Source organism: Podarcis filfolensis (assembly GCF_964270895.1).
Source record: "Podarcis filfolensis genome assembly, chromosome: 1".
Taxonomy (NCBI): domain Eukaryota; kingdom Metazoa; phylum Chordata; class Lepidosauria; order Squamata; family Lacertidae; genus Podarcis; species Podarcis filfolensis.
In genome coordinates this window covers 17,195,585-17,216,663 of record NC_139604.1, presented here as the reverse complement: position 1 = coordinate 17,216,663, position 21,079 = coordinate 17,195,585, and the positions used below count along the sequence as shown (strand labels likewise).

The 21,079-nt window shown below is 42.4% G+C and overlaps 1 protein-coding gene and 1 long non-coding RNA gene across 2 annotated transcripts in view; one reads left to right on the top strand and one right to left on the bottom strand.

The window, feature by feature from the left end:
* Positions 1-21,079, top strand: part of PMS1 (PMS1 homolog 1, mismatch repair system component) — a 55,896-nt gene that overhangs the window by 27,557 nt on the left and 7,260 nt on the right. Inside the window, exons 6-11 of the mRNA XM_083628553.1 lie at positions 11,364-11,480; positions 12,948-13,070; positions 14,438-14,581; positions 14,809-15,689; positions 16,687-17,145; positions 18,839-18,969. Of these exons, the coding sequence (XP_083484679.1) occupies positions 11,364-11,480; positions 12,948-13,070; positions 14,438-14,581; positions 14,809-15,689; positions 16,687-17,145; positions 18,839-18,969 (1,855 nt within the window). The remainder of the gene's footprint in view (positions 1-11,363; positions 11,481-12,947; positions 13,071-14,437; positions 14,582-14,808; positions 15,690-16,686; positions 17,146-18,838; positions 18,970-21,079) is intronic.
* Positions 10,910-19,514, bottom strand: LOC310743446. Its single transcript, XR_014539025.1, has 3 exons — positions 19,469-19,514; positions 14,789-14,899; positions 10,910-11,146 (listed from the first exon to the last, which is right to left on the bottom strand). It is a non-coding gene; the product is annotated as an uncharacterized lncRNA (long non-coding RNA).

Below are 21,079 nucleotides of genomic sequence, written 5' to 3'. Positions count from 1 at the left end.
AAGCGGGATATCAAATCCAAACTCTTCACATCCTAAACCTCCACTGCGTGGCGTGATATCTCTGGGAGAAGAAAGGCCAAGGAGGAAACCCTACACAAATCTGGAGCAAAGTCCCCTAAGAGGGTTGGGTGGCACCTTGTACGCTTCCTTCCAGCAACTCCTGCCACCAAGCTGGTGCCAAACGTATCGCTCTGCTTTCCTTTGGATCGACATCAGTGAGGTGAGGCCTTGTCGTCTGGGGAGGCCAGGACCTCCATACAAACTGCCCAGGCTTGTGCCTCACGGAGGTCCCTTTGGTGCTGTTTGACTTCACCCCTGGAGGTGCACTCCATTTTTATCTTAAGGCAGTTTAAGTGCAAGGAACTGACTTTGAAGAGGTGGAGAGAACAAGGAAGGGCCTGTTCATACAATTCGCTGGCCCTGTAAGCAAGTGACCAGAGGAGGCTGCTGAGCTGAAGGCCAGAAACAAACATGTCTACCTGAGGAGTAAAGGTAAAGGGAACCCTGACCATTAGGTCCAGTCGTGGCCGACTCTGGGGTTGTGGCGCTCATCTCGCTTTATTGGCCGCGGGAGCCGGTGTACAGCTTCTGGGTCATGTGGCCAGCATGACTAAGCTGCTTCTGGCGAACCAGAGCAGTGCACGGAAACGCTGTTTACCTTCCCGCCGGAGCGGTACCTATTTATCTACTTGCACTTTGACGTGCTTTTGAACTGCTAGGTTGGGGGGAGCTCATCCCGTCACGGGGATTTGAACCGCTGACCTTCTGATCGGCAAGTCCTAGGCTCTGTGGTTTAACCCACAGCGCCACCTGCGTCCCACCTGAGGAGTAGTTTGTGCTAGTATGGCAGATTAGAAAAATGCCTCCATAATGGCCGCACCCTGGCAGCTGCATGTACAGACTCCTCCTACATGCGTGCAATAGTTCATCCACATAGCATCTCTGTGGGCGTTTTCTGGTTTCATTCTTGGTGAAACCTCTGGCTAGCCTGAAGAGGCCTATCTTAGCAATCTTGCTGAAGCTAAGCAGCCCTGGATCTGCTCAGTCACCTGGCTAGTGAACTGCTTGGAGGCCACATGTGTGCTGTCTTGGCTTCGATGGCAGAAGGGCGGTGGGATAAAGAACATGTAAAAACAGTACAAGCATTGGCTCTCAAAGGCTGCACAGCTATATATCTAGCAGCTTTTGTTGGTTGATGGTTGGTTTGACAAAAACAGGATACTTTCACTGCATTGTGGTTATTGAGGACCGTGAATGTCGCAATTCCCTTCAACTTCATGCTCAATAGGACTTCCAATTGTTTCATTCTTTCTTTCTTTTAGCATTATTCTTTTTATTTGTTTATTTAGATTGTTTCTTAGGAGAGCTGAGGTGGAGAAACTAGGTGCTCTGGAACATCTGCCTCTCTGTGTGGCTTCTTTTAACTCTGCCATTTCTCATATTAGCATGTTCCGATCTTTTGGACCTTTTCACTCCCCTCTCTCGAGTTTGTGAAGAAAGGAGGCGATCATTTCTTGACGCCCAGGAGTGGCTCATTTTCCCTGCAGCAGGGGAGCAGACTGTTTTCAGCCAATGTTTCTGCCTTGGAACTTGCTCTGCAAAGGTCCCTTCCAAGGCAGTATGAATGGAGGGAAATGTTTTGCGTAGGAAAAAAAGACCTGTGCATACCCATGTGAAAAAGGAGAAAGGGAGCATGTTTAATAGAACCAGAAAATAACTTATTGATTGGTTAGTAAATGTGCGAGAGATGGGCACCTGTCTACTAGGAAATGACTGAGACCAACTCATCTTACTCTCCCAGCTGTTCAATATTCGATGTAACAACTCCCCCCACCCCCACCCAAAAAACAGGTTGAATTTGAAGTGCTGACCTAAAGGTGGAATGTTTTGTATCATGTTACCAATTCCTTGAGTCATCTAGTTTCTCATCCATTGCATTTTTCAGATGACAGCACATCATTTATAGCAGAAATGTGGTATCAGCTGCTTGCATATATAGTATGCGGTACCTGTTGAAATTCTTGTCTCCAGGTCTTATAGGTCATAGTCAGACATGACGGGCAGGGACTGCGTAGATTTGAGTCCTGTGAGTGGGTTTTGCAATTTTGCGAAAGGGAGCGGACTCGCTTTCCATCAGTGTCCAGGAGAATCGGAGGGAGCTGCAGAAACGTCCAATGACGCCTTTGTTTTACTGCTTGCTTGCTTGCTTGCAGTGTCACTGCTGGACACAAAGATCTGTCCTCCATTGCTCCCCCAGAAAACAAAACAGTTGCTCTCGGAGTGGTTGAGGCAAAGCTCAGTTGCTGTGTTGGCTGCCCATTTAAAAAACCCAATCAGTATGCATGACATGAGTGCTTCTTCCCCCTTTGTGCAGGAAAATGCAAGCAGCAAACTATCTTGCCCCTCTACATTTTCCCTGTTCTTTCTGATTTTACTGGATCCTATTCTGTAGGAGTCCAAATTGTTTCTCCTTCCCACAGATGCACACCATGTATAGGCTAATGTGAATCCGCACACACCTCTTGCCTGTTTTCAGCTATAGAGTTATTTGGGGACATTCAGGAAATGTTTTAAAAAAGACAAATGGACCAGGGCAGTATTTCCTTGGACACAAGCGGCACTTAGGGTAGAGCGCAAAGCATCTAAATGGGTTGGGTTCAGACATTCACCATTTGGACTTTCAGCTTGGGCCAGATTGTTCTTTCCTCTGGCAATTCCACTAAAAGTAGTAGAATTATAGAGTTGGAAAGGGGCCACTAGGCTCATCTATTCCAAACCCCCTGAAATGTGGGAATATTTTGCTCAGTGTGGGGCTCAAACCCACAACCCTGAAATTAAGAGAGTCTCATGCTCTTATTAGCTGAGCTAATAATAATAATGATAATAATAATAATAATAATAATAATAATAATAATACAGTGGTACCTCGGGTTACATACGCTTCAGGTTACAGACTCCGCTAACCCAGAAATAGTGCTTCAGGTTAAGAACTTTGCTTCAGGATAAGAACAGAAATCAGGCTCCGGTGGCGTGGCGGCAGCAGAAGGCCCCATTAGCTAAAGTGGTGCTTCAGGTTAAGAACAGTTTCAGGTTAAGTACGGACCTCCGGAACGAATTAAGTACTTAACCCGAGGTACCACTGTAATCAAATCTTCTTCATCTTATCAGAAGAATGAAACCTGACACCTAACAATACAACCTGCTTTTGAACTGTATGATCTTCAGTGGCAGATACATAATAATTGGCAGAAATTGCGGGTCATCTTATACACAGAAAGCAGAGGTGTGACGGGCGATTGGTGGCATCAGGAGATTTGCAGCAGCGATTGGTCGTGTGATTTGTTGCTGTGGCAAGGCCTGCTGGCGATTGGCTGTGGTGTGCAGATGATTGGTGGTTGTGGCGATCTCCCCCCCCCAAAAAAAAAGCTCAACAACTTTGCTGACCCCCAAAATAGGGGTCATCTTATACATGGGGGCATGTTATACACGAACAAATATGGTATATGCACACTTTCTCTCACACTTCTTTGCAGATTTGAGATGCTTGCATAGATTTGTCAGACTGTGTCTCTTGCATTTCGTGACTTGTTTACAATTCCCTGCTGTAAGCCCATAGGTGCATTATTTAATATATTATCTGCTAACTAAGCAAAACTCTTTGTGCATCCGGGGGGTGGTGGTGGTCTTTAATCCATGAAAGCTAATGCCACAGAAAGACTGTTAGTCTTTTAAAATGCCGCAAGATGCTTCACCGTTCAAAATAAGAAATGTCTTTAGCTAACTCAAACAAGCGGACGTGTGGAGGGAAACCTTTTTCGTGTCGTGTTCTTCAGTCTGTTTCATATGTAGTGGAACAAGGGAATCATAGCTTCCTTGCTAAGATTTGTATGGTTGGGCTTTTTTTTGCTAAACTTCGCTAGAGGGAAGACCTCGCTGTCTGGAGGCTCAGTACTCTCCCAACACTTCATTTTCAGATTTTTGGCAGTCCCTTTCAGTAGCTAGCTACCCTGCCAAAGGCTTCTCCGTCACCTGCTCCCCCAGAATACCTCCCCCTTTGAGAGGAAAGGTTTAGATGAGCAAGGAGAAATTTGAGTATGACAATGTTGACAGAATTTGCTCTGAAGACTGACAGTGGGGAAATCTAATAGAAAACAGATCTTCCCGAGGCCTGCAAGAGAGTGCGGGTGATGCTGAGAAGGTGTCCATAAAGAATAAAATGTGACTCACCTGATTAGTAATGCACTCTTCAGTGAGCTGGGATTTGTAATTGAGCACCATTCAGGTAAACAACAAATAATTTTTTAAAAAGCAACCACTGCTTGTTAATTGAGGGTGCGGAATTCCTTATCTCTGGAATTTACAAGTACTTTCAGTGCTTCTGTAGGACCAAGCAAACTCCTGATGGAGGTATTATTTTTCACCCGGCATTAGCTTTCAGTACTAGACATGGCTGCATCTGCTTGTAACTTTTTAACACAGGATTCTAAAGTTAGGCTCTTTAAAACAGGGGAGGCCATCTGGCAAGCCCGTAAGCCAGATCCTGGGCCCTGAAGCGGCCTACCTTGGCTAGAAACGGTGGTCGTCCCCCCCATGTAAATGTGTGAAGGTATTTTTACACTGGAACTCCTTGCAGGCTGAGGAGGGTTCAGCGTTCATACAATTATTTGCATTTGCATAATGGGCCTACAGGACGAAGTAAGCCGTACAAAAAAAAAGTCTCTGCAAACGTTTGTTCGTCTTCTGTGGAACCACTCACGGGACAATGATCTATGTGGAGATAGAACGACTGCCAAAATCATTTCCTTAAGGGAGAGGCAACAGTTGATCTTCCATGTTTGTGTTCAGTAGTAGCATACATATCCTGAAACAAATTCGTTTTACAGTGGTACCTCAGGTTACATATGCTTCAGGTTACATTCGCTTCAGGTTACAGACTCTGCTAACCCAGAAATAGTGCTTCAGGTTAAGAACTTTGCTTCAGGATGAGAACAGAATTTGTGCTCCGGCGGCAGCGGGAGGCCCCATTAGCAAAGTGGTGCTTCAGGTTAAGAACAGTTTCAGGTTAAGTATGGACCTCGGAATGAATTAAGTACTTAACCTGAGATACCACTATACTTGAACAAGTATAGAGTTCCATGAGGTAAAAGGTAAAGGTAAATGACCCCTGGACGGTTAAGTGGATTCAAAGGCGACAGTGGGGTTGCGGCGCTCATCTCGCTTTCAGGCTGAGGGAGCCGACGTTTATCCACAGAGAACTTTCTGGGTCATGTGGCCAGCAGGACTAAACCGCTTCTGGCACAACGGAACACAATGACGGAAACCAGAGTGCACGGAAACACCGTTTACCTTCCTGTCACAGTGGTACCTATTTATCTATTTGCACTGGCGAGCCTTTGAACTGCAGGAGCTGGGACAGAGCAATGGGAGCTCCCTCCATCACAGGGATTCAAACTGATGGCCTTCCAATCGGCACACCCAAGTGGCTCAGTGTTTTAGACCACAGCACCACCCGCTCCTGGAGAATTCCATGAATTGTGACATGATTAAGGGGAAGACACATTTTACATAATGAATAAGCGAACGAGCTGTGCTTTCTCTTCTTACACTTCCAAGGTTTCTTCAGATATGCAGAGTAATTCATCTCCCCTCTGGAGAAAAGTATGAACGCATGATGCAATTTTCTATGCACTAGCGTGATGTTTACCTGGGATAGATTTACTGCATGGGAAAAGCTAGATTTTTCTGTCTGGGGAGAAAACTAACAAATGAATTAGGCCTAGCAGGAGATATTAACACAGCCTCTTCTATAATTGTTTTCTCAATGCATAGGACATTGAGCTTGTTTACACATACAGTGCTACTTTAGTTTACAACCATAATCCGTTCCAGAGGTCTGTTTGTAAACCAAAACAGGTTGTAACCTAAGGTGTGCTTTCGCCAATGGGGCTTCCAAAATAAATTTGTTCATAATCCAAAAAAAAAAGGCTTGTAATCCAAAAAAAGGTTGCAAACTGGGACACACACTTTTGGGTTTGATGTGTTTGTAATCCAAAACGTATGCAAACCAAGGTACTACTGTACTGCTAACCATGGTTTAGCAGCTAAACGTTAGCACTACATAGACAAGACTCAGGGGGCCTAGACAAAGTGTTCTTGTACACAATCCCTTCCTTCTGCTGTCTGTGAAGATTACTTTCAGTTTCAAGGGCACTTTGTTTGTTGTGTACAAACCAAGAATCCTGGTTTCAAACAAGCAATAGTTAAGCCAGCTCTATAACCTGTGATTTGTAACTTGGGTTTAGTAACTAAACATTGTTCGTTTTAAATCAGGATTCTTAGTTTACCCACTATTAAACCATGATTCTTTGAAACTGGAGGTAATTTTGGCAGAAGGTCCTCATTTATATAGGAAGAAGGAAGAACATGCAACCCTGATGTTTTCTGTCTCACTGAGGGTTGTCCATTAAACCATGGCTTAGTGCTACTTGAGACCCGGCCATTGCCACAGAAACAAATACTTGATAGGCAACGAAAACTGAATTGTGCAAGTAATATAAAGAAACGAGAATAGATTCTATTCTGTCATTCAGTACTGAACAGTTAGCATTGCCTCAGTGGCCTGGTATGCACCTAATACTAAGCCAAACTTTGACTTATTGTGAACAAGCAAGCGTGCTGGTGCACATGGAGAAAATTGCAGCTGTTTTGCTCCTTCCCTGCTCTTGGTACTGCCATGCAACCATGAGCTAAGCCATGGTTTGCCTTAATGTTGTGCCCAAACTTGCTTGTAGTGAGACAAACCATACATCCAGGTTTGGACATAGCACTTAAGTAAACTATGGCTCAGCTTTTGCGAACATGGCAGCAGGAGAGAGGGAAGAGGAGACTTGTGACAGTTTTTTCCCTGTGCACAAGTAAGCTTGCTTGTTCATGGTAAACCATACTTTGATTTTGTGTTACATGTGAACTAGGCCTTTGTATATGCTTTTGCTTTTAATATGGGTTTTTCTAATATTATATCAGTGTTTGCTTCTTCAGAGCATGATTCTGGTACTTGCAAATTCCTTGCAGAAGTCATAATTGGTTCCCATTTTTCTCTGTTATTTCCATTTTTTATGTTATTATTATATATTTACATTTCATGCCACTTACTCAAAAATGTCTTCTGGGTGGTTCACAAAGCATGTGTACTCAAACCACAAAGCTTACATAAAAATTATATTAAGACAAACCAGGACACCTGGAAACAAAGTCTTACGAAGGGCAGTTGAGGGAGTTGGGTATGTTTAGCTTGGAAAAGACGAAGAGGTGGTAGCCATCTTCAAATAACTGAAGGGCTGCCACATGGAAGATGGAGCAAGCTTGTTTTCTACTGCTCCAGAGTGCAGGACCTGGGCCAATGGATTCAAATTACAAGAAATGAGATTCTGACTAAACATTAGAAAGAACTTTCTGACAGTAAGAGCTGTCAAAACAGGGGAATGGTCTACCTTGGAAAGTCTACCTTTGAAAGTTTTTAAGCAAAGGTTGAGAGGGACGCGGGTGGCGCTGTGGGTTAAACCACAGAGCCTAGGACTTGCCGATCAGAAGGTTGGCGGTTCGAATCCCCGCGACGGGGTGAGCTCCCGTTGCTCGATCCCTGCTCCTGCCAACCTAGCAGTTCGAAAGCACATCAAAGTGCAAGTAGATAAATAGGTACCGCTCTGGCGGGAAGGTAAACTGCATTTCCATGCACTGCTCTGGTTCACCAGAAGCGGCTTAGGAATGTTGTCCACATGACCCGGAAGCTCCCTTGGCCAATAAAGCGAGATGAGTGCCGCAACCCCAGAGTCGGCCACAACTGGACCTAATGGTCAGGGGTCCCTTTACCTTTACCTTAAGCAAAGGTTGGATAACCATCTGTCAGGGATTCCTTAGCTGTGATTCTTGCATTGTGGGGGACTGGACTAGATGACTCTTGAGGTCATTTCCAACACTACATTCTATCAGAAATAAGCATCAGCATAAAAATAGTTCAATCCCCACAAGACATCCTCCTTTTCACAAGTGTGAAGTTGTGTCTGTTTTGAGATGAACTTCCATGCTCATCTCTAAGATTTTGTTTTACAATGTTTGCATCTACTTAAGGATCTAAAATTGAATTCCGCCAGGACACAGTTGTCCTAGGTGGCAAGCATCTCTCTCTTTTTGCCCTGCTTGTAAATATACTATTTCTTTATCTCCTCTCTTGTTATTATTTTAGTCTCCTTAATCTAGGAAGGAAGAGTGCAGTGCCTACAAAATATAGTTCGGTTATTCTCTTCTGGATTGAAAAGGGACAGACAAATAACTTTGATATGTCAAACAAGTGCAAAACAGTTTATGCTGTTAACTAATTGGCAGCTTAAAAAACGTACTTTGAAACAGCAAAAGTTTTCAAGGGGTGGAGGGAACAGCTGGAAAACGGAACATTACTGGTTTGTATCATGGGAGTTCACCAGCCCTGGAATCACCGCTCTGTGTATATATTTTTTTTAAAGCAAATTTTCTCAGTGGCAGCCCATAGGAAGCAGTATCATTCGAATAGGTCTAGCAGGCATTTGTTCTGTGTAAGGTGGGCTGGTTCTCCAGCACCCCACATAGAACAGATCTGGGCAAAAGCGATGTCAAAGACTTCGTAGTCTTTCGATTCATGCAGTACTCTTCAATGAAACAGAGAGGAGTCAAGATATATTTGGCCAGCTCTGTCAAAACCTAAGATGGTCTGTATGTAATAATATATTTTGATAGGGTACTTTCGCAGTGTCATCATACTGCCCAGAGTCATATTCTTTCTTGGCTCATCCTAGGCCCCAGGTTTATGTGACCTAGAAAATACATGGGGGTGTGTGATATATTTATAGCACGATTTCAGAGTATAATCAAGATTATAAAGTAGTGCAAGGAAGCTTGCTTGGGAAATCAAGTTGCTTTCAGAAGTAAAGAAATGTAAAAGTTAACAAGGCTTTTTGGGCTTGGTGCATTTGATTTTTTAAAAAATCAGTTTGGGAGGTTTCCCCTACTGATTCCAGTTCCTAAGGAAAAGTAAATAAGAAATTCCTCCGGTGATTAGCTGTTACCTGCTTTTACAAACTTTGCATTTAGTAAGTTCTCATGTTCCAGAGCTCTCTTAAAACTTTTTTTAACTGATCTTTTGAAGAGTTATGTATATCAGACATTCAGCAGGTCAGGCAATGTAATAACATCCTTGCATTAATCAGCAACTAAGATTTATATCTGCGGCGTCACATTGATAGAAGCTAAAATAAGCACCGTGATGTTTATATCAGTTGTGTCAAAAGCATCTTGGTCTAGATGTAATCATTTGCTTTAAATGTTTAAAAAAATACTTTTTAACAAAACTAGTGAAAATAATGCCTTGCAAATATAACCTCTCTCTTTTTTTAAATGCTATTAAAAAACTGCTTTGTTGGAAGAAACAAGACCCAATCAGAAAAGTGAAAAACTATTGAAAGTGTCTCTACAAACAACAATTCCACAATTTGGGGGACAACAGTGTTTGGGTCTCTGGTTGATTTCTTAGGCACTGTTTGCAGTCACATTACGGGGAATGTAGGTCTGGGAAAGATACTTTCAGAGGATATTTAGCTTCTCTGCGGTCTGTAGAACATAGACTTTTAATCTCAGGGCTGTGGATTTTGGCCCCATGTCGTAGTTCCCTTCTAGCACTACAATTCTGTGATTCTATGTGCAGCACTGCATTTGCATACTGAAGTCAGCTTTTAGATGCCATTGCATTGGGTGGGGGGCAGAAATAACAGAACCAGAAGTTTGTCCTTTGTGTATATTCTGGACGGTGCTGTGTGCAGGAAAACTGCTTGGATTGATCAGGTCCACTAGACTCCGTAGATGCAACTATTGCCAAACCCATTGAATTTGCGGACCTCTGAACATAATATAGTTATGTTGCTCCTGAATCCGGGTGTAATTTTCCAATCCATCTCTGAGTGTGGGTACAAGTGCAGAGCCGTAGCTAATACAGTGGTACCTGAGGTTACAAACACTTCGGGTTACAGACTCCACTAACCCAGAAGTAGTACCTTGGGTTAAGAACTTTACCTCAGGAAAAGAACAGAAATCGCGTGGCGGCAGCGAGAGACCCCATTAGCTATAGTGGTACCTCAAGTTAAGAACAAATTTAGGTTAAGAACGGACTTCCAGAACAAATTAAGTTTGTAACCAGAGGTACCACTGTAACTGCTGCTGTGAATGGAACATACTGCAGTAAGCAGCCTTTTATATGCATATCTAGATAAAGGCCGTTTTCTGTTCTCTCTGCAGCGGTAGGTTAATTGAGCATTTTAAAGTTTGATGGAAAGTGCCTATTTTGAACAGGATTATAATGAGGTAAAGGTAAAGAACCCCTGGACGGTTAAGTCCAGTCAAAAGCGACTATTGGGTTGCGGCGCTCATGTCGCTTTCAGGCTGAGGGAGCTGGCGCTTGCCACAGACAGCTTTCCGGGTCATGTGGCCAGCATGACTAAACCGCTTCTGGCGCAACAGGACACCGTGACAGAAACCAGAGCGAATGGAAACGCCGTTTACCTTCCCGCCACAGTGGTACCTGTTTATCTACTTGCACTGGCATGCTTTCAAACTGCAGGAGCTGGCAGGAGCTGGGATTGAGCAACAGGAGCTCACCCCATCACGACAATTTGAACTGCCAATCTTCCGATCAGCAAGCCCAAGAGGCTCAGTGGTTTAGACCACAGCGTCACCCGCTTCTCTAGGATTATAATGAACACTTAAAGGAAGAATGGATTCTAATGCTCCTGTGTCTTCGCTAATTGCTGCTTTAGTTATTTTATACTTTTTGGGGAAAGGTTTTATAAAGATAACCAATAACTTCCTACTTACATACATACATACATGTATCCCATATGCACCAGTGAGCCTATTTATTAACCTGTTTTGCAACTTTCCCTTAAGTCTGTTAATTGCATTGTTGGGCTTTGTGAGTGAAGAAGCAGATATCAGTGGTAGAATCCTGCATTTTCATATTTCACAGTGGTTAAAAATAAAGCCCAAATCCTCAATCTGGAAGACAGGCAGCTCAGCCAGTCATGCCCCCTGCACTCAGATAGACAGCCCAGTTGCTTCAGCATAGCTCATTGTGTACAAAAGAAGAAAGAAAGTGTTCTGTATTAGATACTAAATCATAAGAAAATAATGGGTTCACATTGGTGTCTAGGAACAGAATGTTAAACACACTGTTTGAAGTGTAGTGTTGCGCACAAATATCTGTGGGCATGTCATGTCCCTGTTGAATAAATCTAAACCTAATGTCAAAATTTTGACACAAAGTCTATGCTATATTGTTTCAGACAGTTATGTGGCAGAAGACCAGGGTGTCCGATCACAAAATGGCTTTCATGGCAGTAGTGGGAACGGCCGTTATGAGTGGCATGGTACCTTTTCAACACCATAGTGAAGATCCTGAGGTAAGTTTCTAATTATCTATATGTTTCCCCCACCTGTTATTTCATCAGTTGAACCAGCATGAGTTCTTCACTTTTTAAATAAGGATATAAAATCGAGCACCGTGCTTCTATTTTGGGTTGCTATTGTGTTAAATTCCATTCCTTTCCGTCTGCATGTGTTTTGTTTCGACAACAAAAAACACGCTTAATTTTTCTCTCAGTAAGGTGTAGTTTATAGCTAAAGAACTTTTTATGCTTGGACCATCAATGGGTATATCATAAGAATGGCTTTGGAGTTTACCTGTTTGTCACTGGTTCACACAGTGAATTTCTAACATCACATTAAAGGGGAACAAAGTTCGCACTTCTTAGACTATAATCCTAACTAGATTTCCATGACAGTACAGGGGTACCTCGGTTTTCGAACGTCTCCATTGACAAACATTTCGGTTTTCGAACGCTGTAAACCTGGAAGTAAATGCTTCGGTTTTTGAACGCACCTCGGAAGTTGAACATGCCACGCGATTTCTGCTGAGTGCAAGATCCTGAGGCCTAGCTGTCGGCTATTGAGTTTTCGGTTTTCGAACGTTTCAGAACTCAAATGGACTTCCAGAATGGATTACATTCGAAAACCGAGGTACCACTGTACATTCCCATTAAATCAATATGGCTACCTTCCAAGTAACTGTAATTAGGAATGAGGTAAAGATATTCCTATAAAAAGGATGTAAAAATACTTAAGTGCTTCACATGCAGTGCTTTTGTGATTGTGGTTGGTTTGCTCTGTATCTTTTAAGGATTCTTCATTGCTTCTTTTTAACATTAGTGGAGGTGGGTGAGATCTCTCTCACCTGCCTTGGATTAGCTTGGAAATTATCCGAGTCCCTCCCTCCCTCAGTTGAGAAGAACTTGATTGTTTCTTGAATTATCTTAGCAGGGCTGTTCTTCAAAACGCCCCATTAGGCAGAGCAGCGGAAAAATTACTGGGGGGTGGGGTGCAAAAGAACATTTTTGTAGAAGGCCCTTAGGACAGGAAGAGCTACTGTGGGGGCTTCGAGCCTCCAGCAGCTTTTCAAATTCAGGCTTAACTCCAGAAATCTACGCTAGTTCAGAATTAAATCTCAGTTGGAGATGAATTCATGGTTAACTTCAATGTCTGGTAAGTGCTGACCAGGAGAGAGAGAGAACCACCTGGTGAGGTTATGAATGACATCTAGGGTTACCCGGTGACCTTCAAACCTGGATGAGATTTGAACTTGGCTTTTCAACATCCAAATTTAGTGCTCTGTCGACAGCCTCACACTAACTCTTGATCTCATTCATCGTCATCTGCCTTGATTTAATTTCAATGAAAGCGAAGCAGGAGACTTCTAAATGCCATGAAAATCTGGAGTCATTTCTTCTTTCTGATCTGAACCTTCTAGTTTTTGTGAACCGATTGTCATGGGAAACGGTGGTTTTTAATGGCCAGTTTAATTGCAATTCTAGGTGTTTCTCAGCGGCTTTCTTCCAAAGCCCAGTTCAGATGGTTGTTTGACAAGTCATTCAAGTGCAGAAAGGAGCTTCATCTTTGTAAACAATCGACCAGTGCACCAGAAGGAAATTCTAAAGGTACGGTTTTTCTCAGCTCCTTGTCCCAGCAGATTATAAAATATTTGCCAGGTTTGAAAGAGCTTCATTAGCTGCACACAATGGCTAGGTTGCGCCAGCAGGGTTTTTAATTTTGTCAAGCAGGCCACATCATTTGAAATTCCCTTCAGTTTCAGAGTTGGTTAGTATGAGATAGAGATGGCAATGCCAAATCCCACTCTAAATGTAAAGGACCCCTGACAGTTAAGTCTAGTCGTGAACGACTTTGGGGTTGCGGCGCTCATCTCGCTTTACTGGCTGTGGGAGCCGACATTTGTCCGCAGACAGTTTTTCTGGGTCATGTGGCCAGCATGACTAAGCAGCTTCTGGCGAAACCAGAGCAGTGCACGGAAACGCCGTTTACCTTCCCGCCGGAGCGGTACCTGTTTATCTACTTGCACTTTGACTTGCTTTCAAACTGCTAGGTTGGGAGGAGCTGCGACTGAGCAATGGGAGCTCACCCCGTCGCGGGGATTTGAACCGCCGACCTTCTCATTGGCAAGCCCAAGGCTCAGTGGTTTAAACCACAGCACCACCGCGTCCTAGTTTGTGTAATTAGTTGCATGGCTTTTTGGATCCTGGCCATGAATTTTTGCCTTTTATATATCATAAAATTGAGAGAGATGCAATCTTTGTTAATAAGATAACGATAAAGGACCCCTGGACGGTTAAGTCCAGTCAAAGGCGACTATGGGGTTGTGGTGCTCATGTCACTTTCAGGCTGAGGGAGCTGGCATTTGTCCACAGACAGCTTTCTGGGTCATGTTGCCAGCAGGTGCAGCAGAACACCATGACGGAAACCAGAGTGCACGGAAACGCCATTTACCTTCCCGCCGCACCAGTACCTACTTATCTACTTGCACTGGCGAGCTTTCGAACTGCTAGGTTGGCAGGAGCTGGGTTCAGAGCAACGGGAGCTCACCCCGTTGCAGGGATTCGAACCGTTGACCTTCTGATCGGCAAACCGAAGAGACTACTAATGGACAATTAATTAGTGCATTAGTTAACTCTTGTAAGTGTAGAATAGTAATGAGCCAATTTTATTGACTCTCACATCCATTTACAATGCTTAAAGAAAAATTGTAGGTCAATACCGTTGTGTTATGGTAACATTTCAACAATTCTGGTAACAAGGTTTTTTACAAAAATTTCACAACTCTTTGAAAGCTGATTTCTTCCTACTAATGGGGGACTCCCCGCAAGATGTTATAGAAAAATTCATGCTCTGCATGCACATAAAATGTTGCTACTTGCACACATAGAAGATAAGTATATGTCATATTAAAGTTTTGTATTGTATTCATTTCTAATTGGAAAGTAAATTTAAATGCTATTCTTTTTGGTTTTAGCTGGTTCAACAATACTATAACCAGAAGTCAAACAAGGATTCTAATCGTTCACACCCTGTTTTCTTTATCAACATTGCTGTTCCTCCATCTGCTGTGGATGTCAATTTAACACCAGATAAATCTCAAGTGTTTCTGCATAATAAGGTACAGCGTGTCCATTTATATATAAATGAGCAGTCTAATAATGTTGTTTTGCTACAATTACAGTTAAAAATATGTTTAGATTTTTTTAAAATAATAATGCTTCTATGCATAACTTTAGGTTTAAAAATAAGCTTAGCAGAATCCATTTTCAATTGACTTAATTATGCTGTAGCTAGCTAGCATAAGTTATTTATCACAATAATGTACTTACCATTTTTCTGCTTTAGGAGTCAGTCTGTCTTGCTGTTGAAAATGTCTTGACCTCACTCTATGGACCTCTACCTGGGACTGCTTCTTGTGAAACTGATTCATCAGGTGCTGCTTCAGGAGACATCTTTGTTAATGAAGCAGAACAAATGAATGTGTCTGTAAATGAAGCTGAACCCAGGAACATTGGTTCACATGCACGCACTCAATTGATTTCATTGAGTAATGCACAAAATAGTGGAATGGAAAAACCCACAGAGGTTTGTTTGGAGAATCAAATGTTGTATAATAATTCAGCTGTAGGATTTTCTACCAAAAATGAGCTATCTGGCTGCGAGACAGCTGCATCTGATAGATTTTTGTGTGAGCACCAACAGAATAAGTCTAAGGTGATATTTAACCTAGATGGCAATCCCTTAGTGAACACAAATTCTAAAAATGGCCTTGATGATGATTTGAGAAATGACCATGTCCAGGAAGCAATAGAGAGAACAACAACCCTGAAAGCTTCTTCTGAAGTAACTGCTGACAAATGGAGTTTGGGGAACGCATTTAGGAATACCAGAGGAGAGAACATTGAACCTGTTCGGATTTTGGTTCCTGAAATGGAACGTGCAAGGCCTCAAGAGAGAAGAAATGATGATGGCCAACAAACATTTCAAGAGGGAAGTAGCATTCAAAGTCTGAAAAAAACAAACGTGGTAAATGATAAACTGGGACAGATTACAGCCTATGACATAATAAAAAATCGGATAATAAAGAAAGCCATGTCAGCATTTGACTTTTTTACTCAAGACCATCGCCCACGATTGTTAGCTGAAAATACCAAAGTGAGCATGGAAGAACTAATGCTGAAATTGGAAGAAATGTGGGAAACACTGAATGAAGAAGAGAAAAAGAAGTAAGTTTGTAAACTTCACTTCTGCTCACTAAAACTGGACTGTAGTTTCCATCTTGTGTGTGACTCATGTTCAAAAACAAGTTTTATCCATATTAATTTCAAAACCAGAATGGGAAATGCTTTTGGCTTGATAAGTGTAACATCTTGCATAGATCATTTAATTCTAATTATCTACCGCTTGCTGATTTATAAACTTAGATGTTGCTCCCTCCGTCCCCTGGTTTTCCATTAAATGTATTCACAAATCTGTATGGAACAGCTTAATGCCTGTACAGCTCATAAATTCCCATAATCTTGTATACAGTGCATATAGTTTGTATATCATATTTTGCATTTGGCGTTAATACTTGCCAGATTAAAGGACACGGGTGGCGCTGTGGGTTAAACCACAGAGCCTAGGACTTGCCGATCAGAAGGTCGGCGGTTCGAATCCCCGCGACGGGGTGAGCTCCCGTTGCTCAGTCCCTGCTCCTGCCAACCTAGCAGTTCAATAGCACATCAAAGTGCAAGTAGATAAATAGGTACTGCTCCGGTGGGAAGGTAGACGGCGTTTCCGTGCACTGCTCTGGTTCGCCAAAAGCGGCTTAGTCATGCTGGCCACATGACCCAGAAGCTGTACGCCGGCTCCCTCGGCCAATAAAGCGAGATGAGCGCCGCAACCCCAGAGTCGGCCACGACTGGACCTAATGGTCAGGGGTCCCTTTACCTTTACCTTTACTTGCCGGATTAGTAGTGGTAAACAATACAAACATCAGATCTGTAAAGTAATGTGTTGATAAGCACTACTACAAACAGAACTGGCTGCTGAATATGGGGTACTTATAAGAGACAATATATTAACTAAGATGATAAAATAGCGTGGGAGAATGACATTTATTTTTCTTCCAACAATTAATTTTGAGAGAAAACATATTTTATAGGTGGATATATAATGACTGAAACATTGCTAGTTTTTCATATGTTCCTTCTCTTCCCCCTTCTTCCCCTCTTCATTAAGATATGAAGAAAAGGCTGAAAGAGACTTGGAGCGATACAACAAGCAGAGCAGAAAAGCTGCAGATCAGAGTATACAAAGATCAACAAGGGAGAGAGAGAGAAAACATAAGTCCAAACTTAAAGACTGTCTAATTAATCAGCAGAAACTTGATAAACTTTTTCATTCTCAAATGGAGGAGAAACCAAATAGTTGCAAAGCAATAAAAATTGTTCAAGTGCCCTTCTCTATGGATTCATTCAGACATAAACTTCATGTGCTTAAACAGAAAGAGGCTGTTAAGGATGATCCTTGCCTAATTCGTCTTCCGAATTTTCCTGATGCGTGGATAATTGCCTCTGAGAAAAAGATAATGATGTTGAATCCGTACAGAGTAGAAGAATCCCTTCTGTTTAAAAAACTGCTTGAAAACCATAAACTTCCTATAAAGAAACTGGACAACCCGATTATGTTAACTGATAGGTAAGGTGAAAGCCATTTCAAAAGCAGATCATATAAAGGACCACAAGCAAATGACTGGTTTTATTTTACTTTTTATTTTACGACAGTGTAATAAAAGTGATTCCACCTTCCTGTGTTCCCTCCCAAATCCAGTACAGACCCAGCTTATGTAGTTACAATCTAACAGAGATCCTAAGTTCTCCAGCTTCATTTTGCTTGTTCTAAATGTGCCTGTGGCCTATTTTGGACATTACATTCCAAGCTTCCCAAACCGTGGTTTTATTAAACTCAAAATGCGCCTCAGGCCTGCTCACCAGCTTCTACACTGCCGGCCTGGTCTCTTCCCCGTTATGTCTGAAATAGGAAACCGTTGTTTAATACCGTTTCCCTCATCAGGGTCCTTAGTCCATGGCTTGACCCTGGTTGGTAAATTGACAGCAAACCATGGTCCTGTGTTTCAGACACAATAGGAATCAATGTTGAAGCCAGAAAATAACAGACGGCAGGGTACTGGACATTAAAGCTTGACATTACAGCTGAATTGGCCCTATGATTGTCGTATGCATTGAGGTATAATTATATTCCAGTATCAAACAAATTCAGTTAAGGAGATTTGATAAGTATAAGATATGTATAGATACCTACAGAGACTACTGGTTCAGACAGCCAGTACAAGACACATGTAGTCCAAGAGTTAGACCAGATTTTATTTACCCTTGAATGCCAAAAGCGCCCTGGTGATTTTTTGAAAGCCTACTACCTATACAAACAAAATATGGCAGTCTTAGTAAATATCAGTGGTGGGGGTATGAAATATGACATCATCAATATGGCCACCATTTTGTGAATCGCCTTTTAGCTGTGCTGTGCTTTCTCCAAGGAAAGGCTTGCTGTTGCCTGGTCGCCATAATGTTTTGACTGAGTAGAGGGAACAAGGAAACCTTTGCTTTCCTTGCTTTCTCTAGCATTGTCTGTTCTTGTCTTAAGTTGAGAGGGGAAAGAGCAGGAAACACTGGATGCCAGAGAGAAAAGAACTGTGCAGTTACTTCCTTTGTTCCTGTGGGCCTTTGCTCTTCGCCCAACTATATGTGACGGCATTTAAATATCTTTAATATTAGGGGGGTGATTTCTAGCAGGATTTCTGCATGCGGGGAAGGGAGGTTTTGTCCTTCTCTCCTCAGCTGTGATCCCAATGGGAAAGCCCCACATGTGCTTCAGTTGGCAAAAATAAAAGTATCTCGATGGTTTTCCCTACATCACTTAACTAGAAGAATTAAGATTGCAACTGCAATGATTTAAAATGGACAGCAGCTACTGTGGCTCTCTCCTTGTGGGGTAACACAGGACAATGGATAGCTGGGAAGATGTGTTCTAACAGTGTATATGTTTTTGTAGTTGCTATCTGAGCTGGCATCCTCAGAAATACAGTGGTACCTCGGGTTACATACGCTTCAGGTTACATATGCTTCAGGTTACAGACTCCGCTAACCCACAAATATTACCTCGGGTTAAGAACTTTGCTTCAGGATGAGAACAGAAATCATGCTCAGGCGACGCGGCTAAGGTTAAGAACGGACCTCCGGAACGAATTAAGTACTTAACCCGAGGCACCACTGTAAAGCAGTTCTAAAATTTCATTGACGTGTGCTTTGATTGTGGGACACTATTAAAATTTGATTCTGTCTCATAAAAGTGATTAATGATTGATTTTCAGTCTTTTTAGTGATTCACGTTATAAAGAAGTTCTTTGCAATATGCCCAAGGAAAGCATAAGATTTGATGGGTCATCCTATTTGTCGGATACAAGACTTACAGCAAACGGATTTCAGATAAAGATAATACCAGGTATGGTGTGGCTTCATATTTTGTTTTAATTCAGCACCTGTAGTTCTCATTACTTGCTTGCCTCTTTTTCATAGTACTGTATATCAAAAACAATACTTGTGTTTCATTACCACATTTGTGTCTAGAAAAAAACAGCCCCTATTATCCACTATGGGCCCCTCCGGACTTCCCTTTTACTGAGCATTCATTATGATTTTTTGCTTATATCGTAGGTAATTGAGCAGGTTATATGCAACCAGTTGTGCCTGCAGAAGTTTTGGGCTTGTCGTAGTCCTTCGTTTGCAATCAGTGCATATCCTGTTACTTCCTGCGAAAATCCTGTAACGTTTCATACCACAAATGTTCTGCCCTGAGCCCAGTTTTAAAGAGGAAGAATGGACTCTCTCTCTTGAAAAGGACATATGAATTGGTGCCGCCTCATAGCTTGACCAATCACAGCTTGCAAGCAGCTCGTAGCTAGGTCAAACCATAGATTTTTTTAAAAATAGTGTAGACTCACACACCAGCCAGCTTCCATTTTGACTTGAAATGCTCATTTTGGGCTTTAATTGTTATTATTATTATTATTATTATTATTATTATTATTATTAATACCCTGCACTCCCCAGCCAAGGCCGGGCTCAGGGCGGCTAACAAGCAGTAATAAAAACAAGTTGAATGAATACAACTTAAAAACAAGATTAAAATATTGAAACATTAAAATATTAAAATGCAGCCTCATCACAGGAGGAGAAAGGAAAAAGAAAGAGGGGGAGGGAATCAAATTGGCTCCAAGCCAAAGGCCAGGTGGAACAACTCTGTCTTACAGGCCCTGCGGAAAGAAATCAGATCCTGCAGGGCCCTGGTCTCATGAGGCAGAGCGTTCCACCAGGCCGGAGCCAGAGTTGAAAAGGCCCTGGCTCTGGTTGAGGCCAATCTAACTTCCTTAGGGCCCGGGACCTCTAGGGTGTTGTTATTTATGGACCTTGAGGCTCTCCGTGGGGCATACCAGGAGAGGCGGTCCCATAGGTACGAGGGTCCCAGGCCGTGAAGGGCTTTAAAGGTTGAAAGCAGCACCTTAAATCTGACCCTGTGCTCCACCGGGAGCCACTGCAGCTTGAAAAGCACTGGGTGAATATGCTCCCATGGCAGAGACCCCGTGAGGAGCCTCGCTGCAGCATTCTGCACCCGCTGCAGTTTCTGGGACAGCTTCAAGGGCAGCCCCGCGTAGAGCGAATTACAGTAGTCAAGCCTAGAGGTGACTGTAGTCATGACTCTGAAATACATAAAGACAAGAAGCAGACAGGGGGAGCGCTGGCCTGCAATGGCACCCTTTAGAGAGGTGCTGGAACTATGCTCTGGCTGAGAAAAAGCACTGATTTTAAGTACTTAATATTGATTGGATTATTTCCACTGTTCACAGAGGTACGCATAGCATGAAGCAGAGTCTTCAAATGTAAGGACTTGGAGAAATAAACCAGCAGGTCTCTTGGGTGACCAGCAACCCTTGCCCTGCTCATCTTCATTCACTCAAAATCATTTAATTTCTCAGGGTTGTATTCTATACTATTCCTACTCAGAGTAGACCCATTGGAATTAATGCGTGACTAATTTAGGACCATTAATTCCAGTGGTTCTACTCTGAAAAGGGCTAGCATTGACTACAACCCTCATTTTCCATGAAATTTTGCTGGCCTCCTTTTTAAATTCATCTCTGTAATCCTGCGGATTAGAGAATAGGGAGAAAAGAAGGTGTCATGCAGTATGAAGGAGACATGTGGCACACCCGAGCTTAGCACATAATTCATGCTCTCATTTAGATGTTCAGAGAATATAATGTTACGTTCCCAGTGGCACAAATGTGTTGACATATTTTGCTAGTCTCTAATAAGTAAGGCCCACATAGGCCATGTGTGATTAGTTTCCTGTGTAAAAACTTCCTTGTTTGTGAATAAAAGTAATTTCTGTTTGTTTACACATTTCAAGCTTTTTTCATAATAATAATAATAATAATAATAATAATAATAATAATAATAATAATAATAATTCTATTATTTATACCCCACCCATCTGGCTGGGTTGCCCCAAACACCCTGGGTAGCTTTCAACACAAAATAAAACATGAAACATT